Source organism: Pipistrellus hanaki (genome assembly GCF_964339955.1).
Source record: "Pipistrellus hanaki genome assembly, chromosome: 4".
NCBI classification, from domain to species: domain Eukaryota; kingdom Metazoa; phylum Chordata; class Mammalia; order Chiroptera; family Vespertilionidae; genus Pipistrellus; species Pipistrellus hanaki.
In genome coordinates, this window is record NC_140506.1 from 99,130,780 (window position 1) to 99,149,459 (window position 18,680).

Here is an 18,680-nt window from a genome sequence, read left to right on the forward strand (position 1 = left end):
CCGATCCCTGTACAAACTCTATCCAAGTGTTTGCCTCTTGAACCGGGCATGCGTGAGGCAGCCTCAAAGAAGATTCGAAGATAAAATAACCAGAACTGACATCTGAGCTGATGCCCAAGGGACAGTTTACCATCCAACCAGGCCAACAGCTTCCTAAGACAACAGCATCAACATTCTCCCAGCACACAGCAGACCTTGACACGTGAAAGGAAAAACAGGAAAATATGACCCAGTCTTAACAGAAATTCTAATCAACCAAGGAAAAGGAGGAGGAACCGCTCCTACCAGGTCGGAGCAATAATCGGAAATTGTAAGAAGCGCAATGTATTCAGCTGCACAACAGGAACCCCATCTCCAAATGGTTTAAGGACCAAGAGAATGTATTTCCGAACAAAACAGGGTTCCCAGAGAAAGAGCCCGATCGAGGCCAGCCATTCAGCGCTCAAGGACATGGAGGACACGGCACCTCTCCGTCTCCCACCTGCCACCACAGCAGGGCGCCTGGCGCCTCATGGTCCACAGATAGCTGCCACCACTCCAAGGCATGGCATGAGGCGCCTGAAGACAAATACTTTGTCCTGTGTCCCTGCTGCCCTGTGAGGGTGTGCCTTCCTGGGGCCCAGGGGAGACCCGGCACTGTGACGCAGGCAGAGAACGAATCGGTGTGCGGCTAACCAGCGGTGAGCAGCGAGGGCTACGGGGATTATCATGGAGAGAGTAAAACCAACCCCGGTGGATTTATGGCTTAGAATGGGCAGACCAGCTCCATCCAACATGGCAGCTCATTTCACCTTGTATAACCTCTAGCCTCATTACAGTCCTACATTAGCATACCAAACAACACACCCACATTGCCTCGATTAAAAAAAAAAAAAAAAAAAAAAAGCCCATATAAAGTCACAAAATCAGGGCTCTTCTGAGAAGTCTCCATCGCTTTCCCAGAAAAATCCTGAATATTCCTCCCCCGTAAGTCCCCTATTCCTCTGTTAAATGAGCCTCAATAAAAGAGGTAAATCCCGCTTGGAAGGCCTGCTGTCTGTGGAGTAGCCACTCTTGTCTCACTGCTCACTGGCTCCCGTCTGAATTCTTTCTGCGGGATGCCAAGAACCCACAGGCATAGTGCACCCTCGGTCCCCAGACCCCAGAAGGCCTGTGTCACCCTCCGCCACACAGCTGGCCCACCGCTGGCTAAGTTGTTCTGCTATTAACAACCACAGCATCCTATTGGAAACACCCTCCAGACCTGGAAAGCTAGTGACATTGGCTCTACATAGAGGACAGGCATAAAACACAATGAAAATTTAGATGATTATATTCAGGCAGCCACACAGCCTAAGGTTCCTTCATTCTTTTCATTTAAAAGGGAGATTAGCATGTTTTAGAAAGATGTTTAACACATAATAGAATGGCACTGAGACATTCTCCTTAACAACCAGAAGAATTATAAGAGAACTAAAGAAAAATGAAACTGTGTAATCCCGTGCTGTTTAATGCCATTTACAATTAAAACCTTCTGAGTACCACCAGTAATACACTGTAGGGATTTTGAAAAATACAGCCTTGTATTAGTAACGCCCAAATCTTTACCCCATCTCTGACTTCTCATTATTCTCAATTGCCTTTTGAACACCTACACCTGGATAAACCACAGGTATCCCAAACTCCACACAACTAATGCAGAATTCACTATTTCACCCCCACGCTCTCTCCTCTGCTAGAATTTCCTACTGCTCCTATGGCACCCTCGTTCACAAAGGTACCCCAACAAGACCGCCCGCAGCAGCCAGCAATGTTCCTGCTACTGTTTTCTGTCCCAGTGCAGGCAGCGTGCTGCGAGGCCCACAAACATCCTCACGGCTGAGGACGGCACTACGCTCCCCGTTTTCTTCTTTTTAAAGGGAGGAAGACAAGGAGGAGTTCGCCGGGGGCTGGATCTGAAGCCAGATCTGTCTGATTTCTCCCTTTGCCGCCGCCCAGAGCACACAGAGACCATCAGGCAAAAATCCCTCAACTGCCCTCCGAGCTTACGGTATTTCCCACCCGTTTTCCCTTCTGGTCCTTTCCACCCGGCTTCCACCTCCCTGAAGACGTCGTCCTTGCCTTGCTTGAAGGCTCTTTTGTCAGCACTTAAGGCTGCTGACCTCACACCTTGAGATCCTGGAGGTATTTCTCTCCTGCTGTCCAAGTTCCCTGCCTTCTCTTTGCCCGCTCCCTCCAAGCTTAACCTTTCTCTTCAACTACTTCCTCCAAAGGCATCCTTTCTCTCTCTTGCTCCTCCCACCTCGCTGACACTGTTCCTTAGCTGTCACTGCTTCTGCTTCCTCAAAACTCAGCTTAGGACCCGGGCTCCTGTGCAGCCTCCCCGGGAGCCGGGAGGCGAGCTGCTCCAGCGCCCTCACCTCCCGCTCACCGCCGCACAATGTCACGCTGTCAGGATGCCTCACTGTGGGTCTTCCCCCCGAGACCGAGCTGCTGGGGCTCAGAAACAGGCCTGACTCCCCAACACTGCCCCTGCGCGTGCGGGGATGGCCACACACTGCGCTGTGACGTCTTTTATGTTATTCTCCTCGGAGTGGATTTTCGGAGATACATAGGATGTGGCCATACACCTTGGTATGCCACCACCTTCTGTGCCCTGGGCAAGGCCACGCAGCTCCTGCAGAATACTGAACCACAAGCTTCCAACCAGATGGCCTGTCTCCCTCTTCCAGTACTCCTTAGTTTCAGGACTCGGGGTGGTTATTTGACATCCCTGAGCCGTGGATCCTATGGGAGTGAGATGAGATATCCTCTCGGGACGCTGCACACTGTAAATAAGACCGTGTGTGAAGCGCTCCGTCCGGGGCCGCGATAAACCAGAGCCGCTCTCAGGGCAGTATCACTTGGCACGGGCGTGTCTGCCCCGGACCCCTCCCTCCCAATGTTGTAAGGACGTTCCTCGTTCTCACCCATCCTCCCGCCCAGCAGCTCAGACACAGCGAAGTCAGCTGACTGCGGTCACATGGCCATTGAAAGACATGAGACCAGAGTCACTTTCTGAACTCCTTATGCAGGGTTATGGATAAAAATGCACAGAGTGCACATGCCCTCACTGGGAAGAAATAAATATTAATGGAAATATTTTCTCCTGCTAGGGAATTTCCACAGGCGGCCAGACTGTGCCAGCCTCTCCCTCTGCCGTGGTCAGCATGCTCTCCCGTCGTCCCTGCCTGGCTGCTGCCCTGCCCTCCCACCAAGCCCTGCAGAATCAGACCAGACGGACCTGGATCCCACACAGCCTCTGCCGTGCCTGAGCCTGCGCTGCATCCTCATGAAGCCCGTTTCCCTTTGGATGATGGGAGTAAAAGTAACAGAAGATCTTAGTGGGGGTGAAGATCGGGAGGGATGAACTCTGTAAAATGCCCAGCTTACTGAAAACCCCCAAATATCAGCAGCCTCTGTCATCGTGGTCACGATTCTATCGTCACCACCGCCAGCATCGTCCCTTCCGAAGGCTGCGTGCCTTTCTGCAATCCTGCACTCAGGGCTGTGCTTGATCCTCACTCCAGGGACTTCAGAAAACTGTCTTCCGTCTGGTGCCTCACGTTCCCGGCATGAACTGGGGTAACAGTGCAGCGAGCTCCCAGGGCGGTGGGGACTGAGTGCCGGGTGTAAGCACGGAGGAGGGTGCCAGGCAGATGGTAAGGGCTCGGTGGAGTCAGCATTTAAGAGCCTTCTGAGAAGGTGTCCGAGAAGTGGAAAACCCCTGGCCTGCGTCCCCAGACAGCAGATCCTCCCAGGGACTCATACCCTGAAGCAGGGCTAGTTCTGGCCCCAACTTCTTTTTTTCCTTGAACATGACTTTTTGTCCCATCTGAAGAGCCCTGCCCCCACGGGGCCCTTGGGCCCCAAGTCAGAGAATGCCGAACGAACGGGAAGTGCAATGAGGCCAGCTGTTACAATGGGGGAGGGTAAAGGGGGCAGAGACAACAAGCTCCCCCAGGGCTCTCTCTGTACAGCCAGGAACCGCGCCCCTCCCGCCCTCTGTGTTGATTCTGTTCTCAACCCGCATTGTCCCCTGGATGGCCAGCTCCTTCTCTGCAGGAGGGACAGCTCTCTGCGGGCACTCCACACAGCACTCGGCACTTCACCAGGTGACAGGTCAGTCCACCAAAGCAAACAATTCCGTCTTAAAAATTCGTTTCCCACTGAGACCGGTTTGGCTCCGTGGATAGAGCGTCAGCCTATGGACTGAAGGGTCCCGACGGGTTTGGGTTCGATTCCGGTTGGGAGGCATGCCTTGGTTGCAGGCACGTCCTTGGTAGGGGGTGTGGGGGAGGCAGCTGATCAATGTTTCTCTCCCATTGATGTTTCTAACTCTCTATCCCTCTCTCTTCCTCTCCGTAAAAAATCAATAAAATATTTTTTTTTTTTAAAAAAAAAAAACAACTCATGCTTCACTTCCTTTGTCAAACAGGGGATTCTAGAAAAAAAATAAGTAAAATATATTTTTTTAAAAAAAAAATTCGTCTCCCATACTTACAATTCTATCTGGAAAACTAACTTTCATCGGTGACCTGGTAAAGCTCAGATAGAGTAATCAAAATAACCTTGGGATATTGTGACGGGTTGAAAATAAAACAACTAATTCTCAAGAATTCAAAACAATGCACTTATATCATTTCGAAAAGTAAGTGAAGGCTCCGCAGTCCACAGGCAGCTTCCCAAGCCTCACTGCCTGCTGTCCGGACTTTCCACCAGGACTTTCAAACTGTGCTGACCGCGGCCACAGCGAGAAGCACAGCACGTGTCCAAGAAGTGGAATAAAGTTTTACACAACAATATGCGCTTCCTGAGTCTGATGCATTCCTATATCTTCCATTCTGCTTTTTTTAGAATATATTTGTATTGATTTCAGAGAGAAAGGGAGAGGAGAGAGGTATAGAAACACCAACGATGAGAGAGAAACATCATTGGTTGGCTGCCTTCTGCATGCTCTCCACGGGGGATGGAGCCCACAACCCGGGCATGTGCCCTGACCAGGAATTGAACCATGACCTTCTGACTCACAGGTCAAAGCTCAACCACTGAGCCACGTCGACAGGGCCATTCTGCTTTGTGAGAAGGCTCATCACCTTCTAAATTGATTTCATGACCCCTCTAATGATGATGATCCACCATTTAAAAAGCGCAGTTAGAGGCGTTCAGGAAAACCCAGCCCCAGGAGGAGCCGCAGGAAGGTGTGAGGATTGGGCAGCAAGGCAGCGAAGGGATCTCCTGACTCAAGAGTCTGGCCTTAGGGAAGTGAGTGTGTGCTCTCCCTCCTGGGTGACCTTGGCCACCATCGCAGGGGAGCTGCACAAGCTTACGAAAGGTCGAGGGGCACACTTTGGAATGCCCCTAAAGAGAGACCTGGAAGCATGCAACGGACCCCGTGGTGCATCCCTGAGACCCTCCCCACACCTGCAGGGCCAGGGCACCACCCCCAGCAGCTGCCCGCTGCCTCCTCTGGGAGCCTCCCACGAGGAAGGAAGCTGCCTTACCCAAGGGAATGCCACTTCTCAAGAGCCACCCACGGGTGCAGGCCCCAGCGCCCCGTTCCAAGACCATACCAGCTCCAGCCTCGGACTGGCCTTGGCCTCGTCACAACCACTGCACCACAACTGGACCTCCCCTCTCCCTGCTGCTCTGTCCTCACAGGGGTTGTTCCCAAGAGCTGCTCCCAGCGAGCTGCCTGTGTGCAAAGCTTCATCTTTTAAAGAAAAAACACCAGTGGCATTGGCCAGCCACAGGCAGCGAATTGGTACCGTTAGGGTATTTTTGAGAATTTTTTCTCAGACCTAACAGTTAATGCCAATCCCGTGTTCTGGGCCTGCTCATCTCATCCAGCCCACATGGCACCCGGGAGGGGGTTCTAGGTCATCGCCTTCGTTTCCAAAGGAGACGCCGGCCTGGCCCCTCGCTCCACCCCAGTCGGTGGCAGAGGTGAGGCTGCACATCTCTTCCTCGGACCCCTCCCCGGACTCCTCCCTGGATCCCTCCCTAGACCCCTCTCCAGCCCCCTCCCCATCCCCTCCTGGGTCAGAGCCTTGTGTTCTGACTCTCGGGCTCAGAGTACAGCTCCACGTGCACAGCCCACCCAGATGGTGGTATGGCAGCAACGGTGAGAGCAACGGGGGGGTGGGGGGGGGTAGGGGGAGACAGTGGTGGGAGTGGGAGCACAGGGGCAGTGGTGGGAGCAAGGGTAGTGGTGGGAGCTGGTGGGAGCATGGGGGCAGTTGTGGGAGCACGGGCAGTTGTGGGAGCACGGGCAGTGGTGGGAGCTGGTAGGAGCACAGGGGCAGTGGTGGGAGCACAGGGAGTGGTGGGAGCACGGGCAGTGGTGGGAGCTGGTGGGAGCACAGGGGCAGTTGAGGGAGCACGGGCAGTGGTGGGAGCTGGTGGGAGCACGGGGGCAGTGGTGGGAGCACGGGGGCAGTGGTGGGAGCACGGGGGCAGTGGTGGGAGCACGGGAAGTGATGGGAGCTGGTGGGAGCACAGGGGCAGTGGTGGGAGCACGGGCAGTGGTGGGAGCTGGTGGGAGCACAGGGGCAGTGGTGGGAGTGTTTCGTGTGCACTAAGCCTCACGCTGTGCCCTTACACAGCATCTCCAGGCCTGCCACTTCCCTGTAAGGCAGGTCCTGTTATTAGGACAAAGGCTGAGCGCTGACCTGGGACCTGCCTGGATTCAGGTGCCGGTCAGCAGCTACACACTCCACTGAGCGTGCTCAGAGAGCTGAGCAGCCAGGAGGCCTCACTGAAATGGGCCTGGTAAGTTCCCAAATGTGCCCCAAGCATCCCGCAGCTTCTCCCTCTGAGGAGGAGTGGGCGCCGCCTGTTCCCTCCTGACTTCCGGGGAGGCCTGTGAGGTGCTGCCACCCACAGTGTGGCGGGTGGCACTGTGCGAGCCTGGGCAGCCCCGGGTGGTGGCTCGCATGGCAGCACCCGGAGCAGGGCCCGGCCGCCCCGGGCATCCCCGCCGGGAGGCTGCAGACAGCCTGCCTGGACCACAAGGACCCCCGCTGAGCCAACCCAGATACTGACCCACAAACACTGGGGCTAAATAAAATGGGCTATTTTAAGCACTAAGGGTGGAGGTGGTGTGTTATGCAATAATAGGTGACTGGTTTGTTCGGTGTCCAGTCAAACATCCAAAAGTACAACCCCCGCGATTCTTCTTCGGAGAGAGGACACATGAGGACACACGAGCCCAGGAGAGAAGTGACTGGCGGCCCTGCCTCGGGGAAAGGCGCTCAGGAAGGGCGCCCTCCGCAGGGAGCACTCTGACTGGCTGGAAATCCGGGATTCAGGCTGTTCTCTGCACAGTGGCCATGGAGTCGGGCGGGATGGGGTCTGTCTGGCGTGTCAGCTCGGCTGAGTTTGGGGAGCCCTCTCCGGGTGAGCTGCACCTGCTCACTCTCCCTGCTGCAGAGCATCCCCATCCACCCGCTGCTCCCCTGCCAGTGGCAGTTCACGGGGCTAAAGAAAATCCTTCCCACTCCGGCCTCCAGGCCCATGACGCCGAAGGCAGGGGCCTCGATGGGGAAATCCTTTACCTCCTCAGAGAAAGGGGCCGCTGGGTCCCTCCGAAGTTAAGGCCGCAGTGCTCACACCTGCTGAACACCACTTGCCACGGGCTCTCACGGGGCATCCATTTCCAACGCAAACAGAAATGACCAGAGCTTGTAAACTAGGAAGTGATACACTCTCTATAAAGCCACAGATAGAGCGATCTAGCACCAAAACCCAAATCAAACGACCCCTCTGCTGAGCTACGTCTTGCTCTGCGTCCATGCGTGTACAGAATGAACAAGCACGCACCATGGACGAACAGGGACCCGCACTCCGGAGAAAAACGGGAAATTACCCAGTAGAGAGATGCCCTTATTCTCTTGAAACTTACACTTTGGTAGAGAAGACAAGATACTAAACTCCCAAATAAAGATGCAATTAGGAAATGTGAAAACAACAAGGGGTTATGGGACTGTACCAGAGGAACCTGGTTTGGAAGAAGTGACATCTGAGCTAAGTTCTGAAGGGTAAGCAGGAGGGGGGGAGGGGGCGCAAGAGGGACGAGCCATTCAAGCTGAGGACAGAGCATGTGCAGAGGCCCTGTGGGGGGCAGGAGTGAGCCTGATTGAGGAAGACACATTGGTCTTCAGACAGAGGACGAAAAGTGAGTGGAAGGTGGCGAAGGGAGGCACAGCAGGACCCAGGTAGGCAAACACTTGTAACCACGCTCAGGACTCCGGACTTGATCTTGGGCAGATCAGAAAGCCGGCCACCTGACATCTACCTGAAATAGAAGCGTCCCTCTCCACCCCATGGGCTAACCCGGCTTCTCCAAGCGCACTCTGGCCCAGGTAGAATGATCAATACTGTCAATCATTCAATTCACACACACACACTATCCAGGGAACCATCAGAACTCCCAGCCGCAGCACAGCCTCCGCTATAAAGAACGGCCACCACCAGGAGAGGGAGGGCCTTCCAGAGAGGGCTAGCCGCCATCACAAGACAGACACAGCCATGCGGCCTCACCCTCCCCTCCACCTCCACCTTCACCCGCCTTCACACCTCCATCTCCAACCCAAAGGAGCCCGCAAGCATTCCACCAAGGAGTGAAGAATTCAAAAATGTAAATTTAAAGGTTGAAATACCATCAACATCTTCAAACTGAGGCCGTAGATGGCAAAAGACTCCACTCCGCTCCCGGAGGTTCCCACAAACCAAAGCGCTGAGAGCCAGGAAATGGTGGCCTGGAAAGGGCCAGGGCCCCGTCAGCCCCCTCAGCCCCCCCCCTACCCCCACCCTCATCAGCCCCCTCCGCCCCTCCCCAGCCAGCCAGGCACCGCTCTCTCAGCCCCGGGCGCCCAGCCTCTGACCGGCCGGGCCCGAGCTCCTTCATTCTCGCATCCTCCCTGGGTTCAGGACCCTCCTCTTGCCTCCCCAACAAGCCTGTGAGCTCCGCGAGGACAGACGTGCCCAGCACTGGGAGCAATGGACATGGCTGCTGCTTATCCAGGACAGCCCCACCTGTGCCCGGAACCAGCTGTTTCCCTGCTGCCTTTGCCTCTGCAGACACAGACGCTCAGAGGCTTCAGGAGCATGCTCAAGGTCCCGTAACAAAAAGCCAACATGTACACTGATGCCTTTCTGTCCCCAAAGCAGGAGCCTTCACCAGCGGAGCACGGGCCCGAACCGCGTGCTGGACCCGAGCAGCAGGGGAGACGGGCGGAGGCGGGAGGGCCCTCTCAGAGGCACAGCCACGTCTGCGGCCCTCGCATCTGCAGTGCAGAGAGCATCCCCAGTCAGAACCATAAAAATAACCCGCAACCACCTCCCGAAATAGAACCAGGAACAGGAAAATCCAAACGTCTCTTCGGGGTGCGAAAGCGGCAGGCGTCCCCAGATTCTCCAGCAGCTCCTCTGCCTCTAAACGGCCATTTCTGTCTCCCCCCCCTGCCCTCCAAACCACAGGCTCGGGATTTCAGAATCTGAGTCACTGTTATTGACAAAAAAGTTAGTGTTTTAGAATGCATCTCATTCTCTTCTCTTTCAAACATCTGGTCATTTCATTCACCCCCACACCTCCCACTTCAAAGAATGACAACAGCCACTTCCTAGTCACTGCTCTACCCTTCCCAGTCCAAACCCTCCGCTGTGATGTCCGTCTCCCACCAGCTCCTCCCTCACACATCCTCCTTCCTGTGCCCTGCCGGTGCACTGCTCACTCCTCCACCCGCTCCTCCACCGGCTGTGCTCCGCCTGCCTGAAACGCCCTCCCAGCCCCCACCCCCTGTCAATCTGGGAACTCCTACTCCTTCTGTGAGATTGTTCCCAAATGTCATCTCCTCGGGAATCTTCTCCACCGCTCCCCGGAGAGAGGATATCAGCCAGAGGGTGTTTACACCCTCGGTGCAGCGCTTTTCATTTATGTATCAGACTAATCGGCCCAGCGCTGGTCTCGCCTCATAAGACCATCAAGATCTTCAAGGTTAAAAACAATGTTATATTCTCTTCAAAGCCCATGTTGCAGCCTGACATTATACCATGTATTTTCCCTGTTATTAATTCATTGCTGTTCTCCTTCCACTGAAGTGTAAATTCCATGAGAGCAGGGACTGTCTTGCTCGTGGCTCTAGTTCCAGCGTTTATTTCTTGCAGGCACTCAATAAATATTTGCCGAATGAACAAAGAGATGGACAGATGGCTACATGGATAGGGAAATGAATAAATGGGTGGATGGCGGATAGAAAGATGATGGACGGATAGACAGCTGGAGGGATGGATAAGTGGAGGGATGGATGAATGGACTGGTGGGTGAGTGGGTGGAGGGCAGGAGGGGTGGATAAACGTAGGGTTGTGTTTCACCAGCCCAAGGTCATGGAGTCATGAAGAGACAGAGCCAGGTCTGGATGTCAAGTGTGACTTCTGAGCCTGCACGCTCAGGCCCGATTGACAGTGCCCCTCTGGCAGCCCACAGCCTGCTCACTGGCAGCGGCGAGGCGAGAGAAGGGCAAGTCTAGATTCCCGCCCAAGAACATGGTTCCTGTTGAGCTGAGTTCATTTCCATCTTCTTAGCAAATACCAAGACGCAGCAGGAGGGGACCAGAAGGGGACTCCCGGTCTGGGTCTGAGGTCCCCTTCTCACTCACTAGGATGGCCTTCTGCTTGTGGGCTGAGGGAAAAGGAGACATCCTGGGGGCACGGGCGGACCAACAGGACAAAGGACAACTAAAATGTACCAACAGCAGCAACAGTAACAACGGAAAAGACTGACACCCTGAGTAGAAGCCACCGGCAGGCCAACAGCTGCTGCCTCCGGCTCTGCACACGGAGCTCCCTCCCCACCCCAAACGCCCCCAGGAGGCAGCTCCTTCCCTGGCCCCAGAGGAACAGCCAGGACAAAATGAAGCCCAGAAGTTGAACGAAACCAGGCTCCACAGTAGGTAAAAGGGGGTGTGGAGTGCTTACAGGTAGAAATTAATATATTTATGTTCTAATAATCTGCGGTAGTCCCTTTCTAATAAAAAGTAACACACATTTACTAAGTTCCCGTGTGTGTGTGTTCTTAGCACCATACAGAGACTTCCTCCTGGATGAAATCAGATGGACGGAAAGAGTGGACAAAGCATATTATAAAACTCTTAAAATTGTCCTGCAAGTGAGAGAAAATCCTGCCTAAGCAAAAGGAAGTTATAGAATCTCAGACATGGACCCGGGACGTGGGGAGGCCGTGCACACAATCCTGCGCCCTTTCCTTCACTCTGTTAGCTCAGCCTTTCCCTTCCACCTCTGAAATGGTCTGATTTTTCTGTTTTAGAACAACCACCTCAAATGCAACCCCAAACAAAGAAGTCAGCTCATGATCTGAGCTCTTTGCTGAAAGATGAAGTTCTGTCTGCCAAGTGGAGAGCGGCATCTTAAAGTACCACGTGATTCTCCTAAACACTCACCTTACTTGCAGCCAGGACACACAGAGTCGGCTTCCTGCAGATGGTCGGCAATAAGTCCTCCTGCGTATTTTACCCAGATAGGGGCCCTTCGGCTCCGGCTCCTTCACAGCTCAGCCTTGGTCCGGACACCTCAGAGACCGGGAGGTGTGGTTTTGTTTTTAATTCTCAGACCAAAGAACTCCCTGACTCCACCCCAACCATTACAGAGGCTGGCGCCCCATAGCATCCTGTACATGTCTTTCAGAGTCCTTAACAAATGGGAAATGGGTATCAGTGCAGGGTCTTATCTCCCCAATACACTGTGAGCTCCATGGCAATAAGGACGTCACTCACCATTGTATTGCCACCATTAAAATAGTACTTGACACATAGAACCTAATGAATGAATGCTTTTAGGAAGGGAGGGAGGTAGGGAGGGAGGGAGGAAAAAATAGCTACATGTGGTAAATATATAAATTTCCATCAGATTTTCAAGTAGCCATCACACCTCTGAATGCCATATGTAAACACTGAAATTTACAGTCTATGGAATATCACACAATCTCAGTGGATAGATTGGATGAGTGAAGTCAAATAATCCATGATATTTTGCCATCAAATGGCAAAATGGTAAAGGACAAAGCTTTTGAATGCATCAGCCAGCCATGATGAGCTTTTCAGCTGAGCTTCCTACTGACCCCAAAATTCACTGGACTGCAGGGAAAAAAAACACAGAGAATGGATTTTAAATTATATTTAGCAATTTAACAACCTGTAACTAAAAAGCATCCAAAGAAGGTGAATATTGTCAAAACTGTGACACCATTGATCTATTTATGTGTGTGCCCAGCACGTGCGCACATGTGGCAGGAATGGGGGAGTGACAGAGATGGATACGGAAGGACAGGCAGAGAGGAGAGAAAGAGACCCCAACAGCAAGAATGTGCAATACAAAGTTATTTTCAAGCCTCCAGTTTCTTTTGGCCAACTACCTTCTCTGTATCTTTACCTCTGTTGACCCATATACATCATCAACGCTGTAGATGGCTCTGGGCAGCACCTAGAGTATCATCTGTCCTCAGAAACATGTTTTTTAATTAACTTTCGAAGAAACATGTTACAGCAACTAGATTTTCAAAGGTCATATTTTCCATATTGACTGAGGAAGGACAGCTGTTGCCCAGTGACAAAGCTGCAGGCTTCCCTGCGTGCTCTCAGCTCAGAATGAATTAACTGCTGCCTTCTCACAAGCCGGCCGCCTTTGTAAGCCCCAACAGCAACCACCCACAGATTTTTATTTCACTTCAGGCTTGGGGCCTGAAATCCCACTCCAGGTGGGAAAAATCAGAAAGTCAAACCATCAGACAGTCTTTCATCCACACAGATCCCCCAGGACACGGAGAGTGAGCCCAAAGGTGAGCGGAGCGCCACGCGCAGGCCTGGGCTCTGCCGTGGGAGGGAGAGAGGTGGCATGACTGAAGCAAGCTCCAGCAGCTTGAAACCCGGTGCGGTGGTTGCACACACGCACACGCACGCGCGCACACACCCCACCACACTCTCTTTATGACTGTGCTGAGAAAATTCAACCTGACATGCAGAATATCATATTACAAGTCCGTAGGGAAAAAATGATGCCAAAAGTAAAAATGAATCTTTTGATTCATCTTTGATGGGTGTTTTTCTAAAAATGCATACTCTAATCGGTATGTGTTAACTACAGATAAAAATGAAGTTGTCTTCTATAGAGCTGCTGATGAAATAGCAATGGTTGGGTTCGTGCAATACATTGGGGTTTTTGAAGAATAATTTCCATTAGAATGCTTAAAAACATGTTTTCTTGTCCACACAGGAAAGGGAAGAACTGGCTTACTCATTATAATCACCAGTGTCTTCACAGTCATAAAATTAGTGCACGGGGTTTTTCTATGGAGTCCACGGCAAGTTTAGATCTTTCTCACAAGGGCAGGGGTGAGAAAAGATGCTCTTTACAAGCCTGGCTGTGTGGGCCTGAGCTGTGCACTCCCTGTGTCACCCAGAGCCTGTGGAGACACAGACAGGGAAGAAAGCCCATCTACATACACAAAGGAGGCATAGTCATCTAGCGAGTTCCAGGATAACCGTGTCCCTCGGTTTTCGCAGCTAAGGGAGCAATAATGAGCATCTCACTCAGTCACGGGCCTCCGTGTGAACATGGCTCTCGCACCCCTCAGCACGCCTCCCCAGCACCGGTAGGTGGGCATCCCTGGCCTCCTGTCACCCCTGTGTGGATGGCTTCCCCAGGGTCACCCGGCGAGGAGGTGGCACAGCAGAGCGCCAGCCCAGCCGTCTCACTCCAACCCCATGCTACAAATTCTGAATCTCTTCATTTTACTGCCTTCCTATTCCTACTGAAGTGACTTCCTTAAAAAAATAAACTCTCCACTAAAGTGCAAAACCTTCTTGGGGGAAGAGCCTAATTCCACCCAAAGGCTCGTCTTCATTGCCATTAAAGCAGAGCAGCTTCCAGGCGCCCCTAAAGAAGCCACAGAGAGCTCTGTGCTGCTTGCCTGAGGGGTCCCGCTGCTAAGCCAGAATGGAAGCAGTTTCATAATAAGGATTCTGAGCCCCAGTCCCCTGCCACCAGAGACATCCTAACCCTACCTCTTCAACTGGAAACAGAGAGGGGACACAAAGGGAGAGGTTATGAGGCAGCCGGTCTAGAGTTCTGTCCCCCGGCCGCACAAAACAAGAGAGCCTCATCTTACGCTCCTCGCACCATCCCAGCATCCCCCGTTTCCATCGGCACAGTGGGCCATGGAGGCTCAGTGGCTTCCTTGCCGTGTGATCACCTACACACCTCCTGGGCAAGGATGGTAGAGCTGTGTCCTCTTTCCCTTCTGCTGTGAAATGGAACGTCTCGCTCAGCACACACCTTTACCTGTGGCAGGGAACACTGTCCTTGGAATGAACACACCTCCTTCGCAGCACGGTGCGGGTGTGCCACTAAGATCTAACTAAAAGCAGAGGCAGAAGTATCTGTGGCAACTTCCACAGTAACAGCGCCGTTCTTGACCCTTTCCTTCCTGCGGAGAAGAAAGGACGAGCTGACTGCACAGTCTAGCATCCTTCTTGGACCACAAGCTCTCTGTCGCTCCTGGGACGGTGGAGCGGAAACTGAAAGGAACATCGGGCCCTGGGCTCTGGACGCCTGACTTCGAGGAGAGAGTGGTCACGTTACTTTCTATAGATTCGATTCACTTTAAGAGGAAATAGGTGGCACCAAAACTACCCACATAAGGAACTGCTCTATGGTGCCCAAATTAGTCCCGGGTAAGGCAGCAGAGCGGAGGAGAGCATCCACCCTTCCAGAGGTCCCGTACCGAGCATCTGTTTCAGGAGCTGCCCGCAGCCGCTTTGAGCCACTCAGGAACATTTTAGGGTCGATCCTGTTATTGGACCCATTTTTTAGATGAAGAACTGGAGGTCCACAAAAGCTACATAACATGGCAGGGATTCAAGCTCACAGCGACCTGCCTGATACCCTGTGCATTTGCCCACTACCCTGCAAAGCCTCTCAAGGAGAAGAGAAAACGGAAGGCCGCGGGACAGAAGGCACTCCTGCTGGGAAGCAGCCCTCTTTCATCAGAACCTTTAATCCCGCTCCACTCTCGCCACACGAGAAGGTTCCTGCCACCCTCTCCGGCGGCAGGTGTGTCATCACCTGCACATCCCGCTCTCCGCAGCCACCAGTGACGCAGGGCAGGCGGGCAGGATCGCAGCGGCGAGCGCTCCAGTCCCCAGGCCTCCGCAGGAGACAAAGACAGAGGCTGACTCGTGGGAGTGAAGATCTATGGTTCCGGCACCGCCGTAGGTGTTGTGCTTGAGGGGCCAAAGTTCTAGAACACAGCCCCGCTGTTGGCAGCAGTGCCTGTTGTTGGGCCTTGTGAGGCCCTCCAGTGCAGTCCATGAAACTGGGGGTCACCATCTTGTAAGAGAGCCTGATGGGGGGCGGGGCGGGGCGGGGTGGGGGGTCTATAAGGGTCAAGGGCTGAGCCAGCCCTGCCCGGATCACAGGGGAAGGGACACAGGAGGCTCAGAGGACAGCAGTGCCGTGCTGCCAGCATTCTGTGCAGCTGACAATGCCACCAGCACTCACAGGGGCCACTTCCTGCTCCCGGGAGGTGGAGGCCATCCGACACTCTGTCAATCGGGGCCACGTCCATGCCCTGCTCTTTAGCACCTCAATGCGTTCTTCTCACCAAATTCAGCCAACCTAGCCAAGCTGGAAGTTACCATGCAAATGCTTGCGGAGGCCGGGAACGGGTGAAGCACGCCAGGAGGGGATGGCGCAGACAACGGTGCTGTGCAGAGATCCCCTCTCCTCCCAACTCCTGTTCTGACCAGAGGGCGGGGCCAAGTCTCCGCACACCGGAAGGTGGGAACTCAGAGATGTATGTGCACTCGCCCAGCTCTAAACTGCTGGCATCAAATTCAAAGCATGGTTGACAGCCTAAGGTCTGGACATGTCTAGGTGATGCGGCCCAGGGAGCGAATCTGCGACCTGCGACCACTGAGGCCACATGCCCACGATTAACAGACCTGACGAGCTGGGCCTCCCTGGCTTGAGTCAAGGATGTCACACCAGATGCGAGGACCCCGGCACGTAGCCCTCCCAATCTCACCAGAATGCCTAGGGAAGAGGCGACTGAAACCAAGATCTGAGAGGCACCCCCCGGGGACCACCTCCTTCCGGAGGCCCAGGAGACCACGCCGCCATCACCTAACCTCACTCTGGGAGCAGAGGCAGCACGGGTGGGCAGGGCTGAGGGGAGGGTCCTCCAGCAGCGGGGCTGACCAGCAGGGGAGACTGCTGCTGGGGAGGGAGAAAGGGGTGCACTCCCGGGCAGGTGAGGCCTCCATCTCCGCGCCCCCTCCTGAAGGCGCATCACCGCCCCATATGCATGCGCCTCTTAAAAGGACCCCGTGGTGATGAATGCCAGGCCCCTGAGACAGTGATTCCTCCACTCTCTGCCTAATTCAGTCACTTCTCGAGTGTCCTTTCACCATATCTCCCAAAAAAAGGCACCCAGAGCACACAGCCTACCTTGGCACTGGAATCCTTGCTTCCCGAAGCCCCTGCAAAGGCAGAAGGAGGCAGTCAGGCAGCTGGAGGGCCGAGCCACCGGCAGCTAGTTCCCCTCAGTCACCCCTTTCTCCCCTCCCCCCCGCCCCTACCCCAGGTGCAAACTCCCAGCCACAGGCCAGTGCCCGAGAGTCTTCCGCCTTTGAGGGAGAGAGGGCGGGGGCGCGGGGAGCTCCGAGGTGTCCCCACCTCCCCTCAGGAGGCAGAAGACAGGCTGCTGCGACCACCCACCGGGTGGCGTTTCTGGGAGGGGGGTCTGGGGGGGGGGGATGTGCCCGCAGAGATGCCCAAGTTCCCCGGGGAAAGAAGAGATGAGGACGCAGTGGGACCAGGCTGAGAGCCCCGGGGAGCGGTGCCCCGGGGGCTGGGAAGGGAGAGGGGCTCCTCGGGCCTAGAAGGGCAGGGGATCAGGGGCCGCGGCTCGGTACGGGTGGGGGGAGGGCGGGAGTGGAAAGGGGAACCCAGGCCCTCGGAGAGGCGCGAGGAGAGAGCCCCGGGTGCAGTCCCCGGAGGCGCCCGGAGGAAAGGATGCCCGAGCCGAAGGGAAAGCAGAGGACACAGGGCGCTGCCCCCGGAAAGGAGGGGTAGGGTGAGGGCCCCCGGAGCCCGGAAGGAGGTGACGAGGTGGGGCCCAGGGCGCGAGGGCACTCCAGGGGGGACAGACCCCCGCTCGGCGGGGCCCGGGCGCTCTGGAGGCGCCGGGTGCTGGCCCCCGGGGCCCGGCAGACGCCGGCCGGGGGTCCGGGCCGGAGGGGGGAGAGGGGCGCCGGGCCGCGGGGCCGCGGGCGGCGGGTCCCCCGGGGCACGGAGGAGCCCGCTGCCCTCGGGCGGAGGTGCCGCGCTCACCAGATGAAGTCGGTGCAGTGGCTGCAGAAGGTGGGCTGCTTGAAGAAGCGGGCGGTGAATTTGTGGTTCTTCACCTCGTGCACGTTCTTCTGCCGGAGGGCGCCTTTGCGGGCGAAGCGCACGGTGCTCTCCTCGCCCTCGGCCGGCGGCGGCCCCGCAGCCGGGTCAGCCATCTTGCGCGCGGGGCGCGGGAGCCCGCGAGGGGCGCGGGGCGCGGGGCGCGGGCTGCGGCCGGGCGCGGGGAGGCGGCCGCTGTGCGGGCCGGGCGCTTCCTGCGCGCTCGGCGGCCGCTCGGTGCGCTGTCACTGCCAGCTGCGCGCGGCCAGCTGCGCCGGCTCCGCGGTCCCAGCTGCGGGCGGCGGGGCTGGGCGGGGCCCGGGCCGCCACGCCCCCTCGTTTGCATCGCTCGCAGGCCCCGCCCTCCCGCTGCTTTACATATCACACCCGCGGCGGCGGCCTCCGGGGAAGCTGGCGGAGCCGCAGTCTGCAGCGCGGGGACTGCGACCCAACCTCGCCCCAACTCGCCCTCGGCCCTGGGTGGCGTGAAGGAGATGTCACTGAGGGCGCTACGCGGGAGCAGAGAGAGCGGAAGGGCCAACGGGGGCTGGCATTGGGGGTGGGAGGGTGGGCTCCTTGGATTCCGCCCAGACCTCTACAGAGACTGGTCCTCACCCACCCACCCACCCCCATCCATCCCGCTGGTCATTCTGCAAGTGTCTCCTGGAGGGATGGGTTCCCGCGGCCACACATTCAGGAAGGCCTGTGGCTCCACACCCTCAGACACACATGCTGCAGAGGTAGGGGAGGAGACAGCGTTAGGTTATATATATCTAACTCCACCACAAAGAGAATTCTTGGCTTTCCTTACCCAGCAAATTAAGAGAACTTCCTCCTACCTTCTGTCCATCCGCTCCACAGAGAGACCCAACTTCCTCTATTGTAAAATGGACTAACGGGGGAGGGAGATTTATTTTTTATTGAAATTTTATTAATTTGTTAATAAAATTATACAGATTTCAGGTGTACAATTCTACAACACATCCTCGTATATGGTATTGTGTGCTCACCACCCCAAGTCAAGTCTCCTTCCATCACCATTTATCCCCCCTCTACCCTCCTCATCCTCCCCACCCTCCCTGTCCTGTCAATCACCATACTGTTATCTGTGTCCATGAGTCTTTTTTTTTTCTTAATCCCTTCACCTTTCTCACCCAGTCCCCAGACTCCTCCCCTCTGACAGCTGCCAGTCTGTCCTC

At 55.3% G+C, this 18,680-nt stretch overlaps 1 protein-coding gene across 3 annotated transcripts in view; it reads right to left on the reverse strand.

Moving 5' to 3' along the window:
- PRKCB (protein kinase C beta) overlaps positions 1-17,988 on the reverse strand; it is a 266,693-nt gene extending 248,705 nt beyond the window's left edge. For 2 of the 3 annotated variants that reach the window (XR_014794935.1, XM_084882729.1), the window contains exons 1-2: positions 17,425-17,986; positions 16,540-16,571 (exon numbers count right to left, since the gene is read on the reverse strand). Coding sequence is in view for 2 of the 3 variants with exons in the window: in XM_084882729.1 (XP_084738855.1) it covers positions 16,540-16,571; positions 17,425-17,597 (205 nt within the window). In the remaining variant the exon portion in view is untranslated. Of the gene's footprint in view, positions 1-16,539; positions 16,572-17,424 lie in introns of all 3 variants that reach the window. The other variant, XM_084882730.1, reaches the window with a different exon arrangement.
- Between the last annotated feature and the right edge of the window lie 692 nt (positions 17,989-18,680).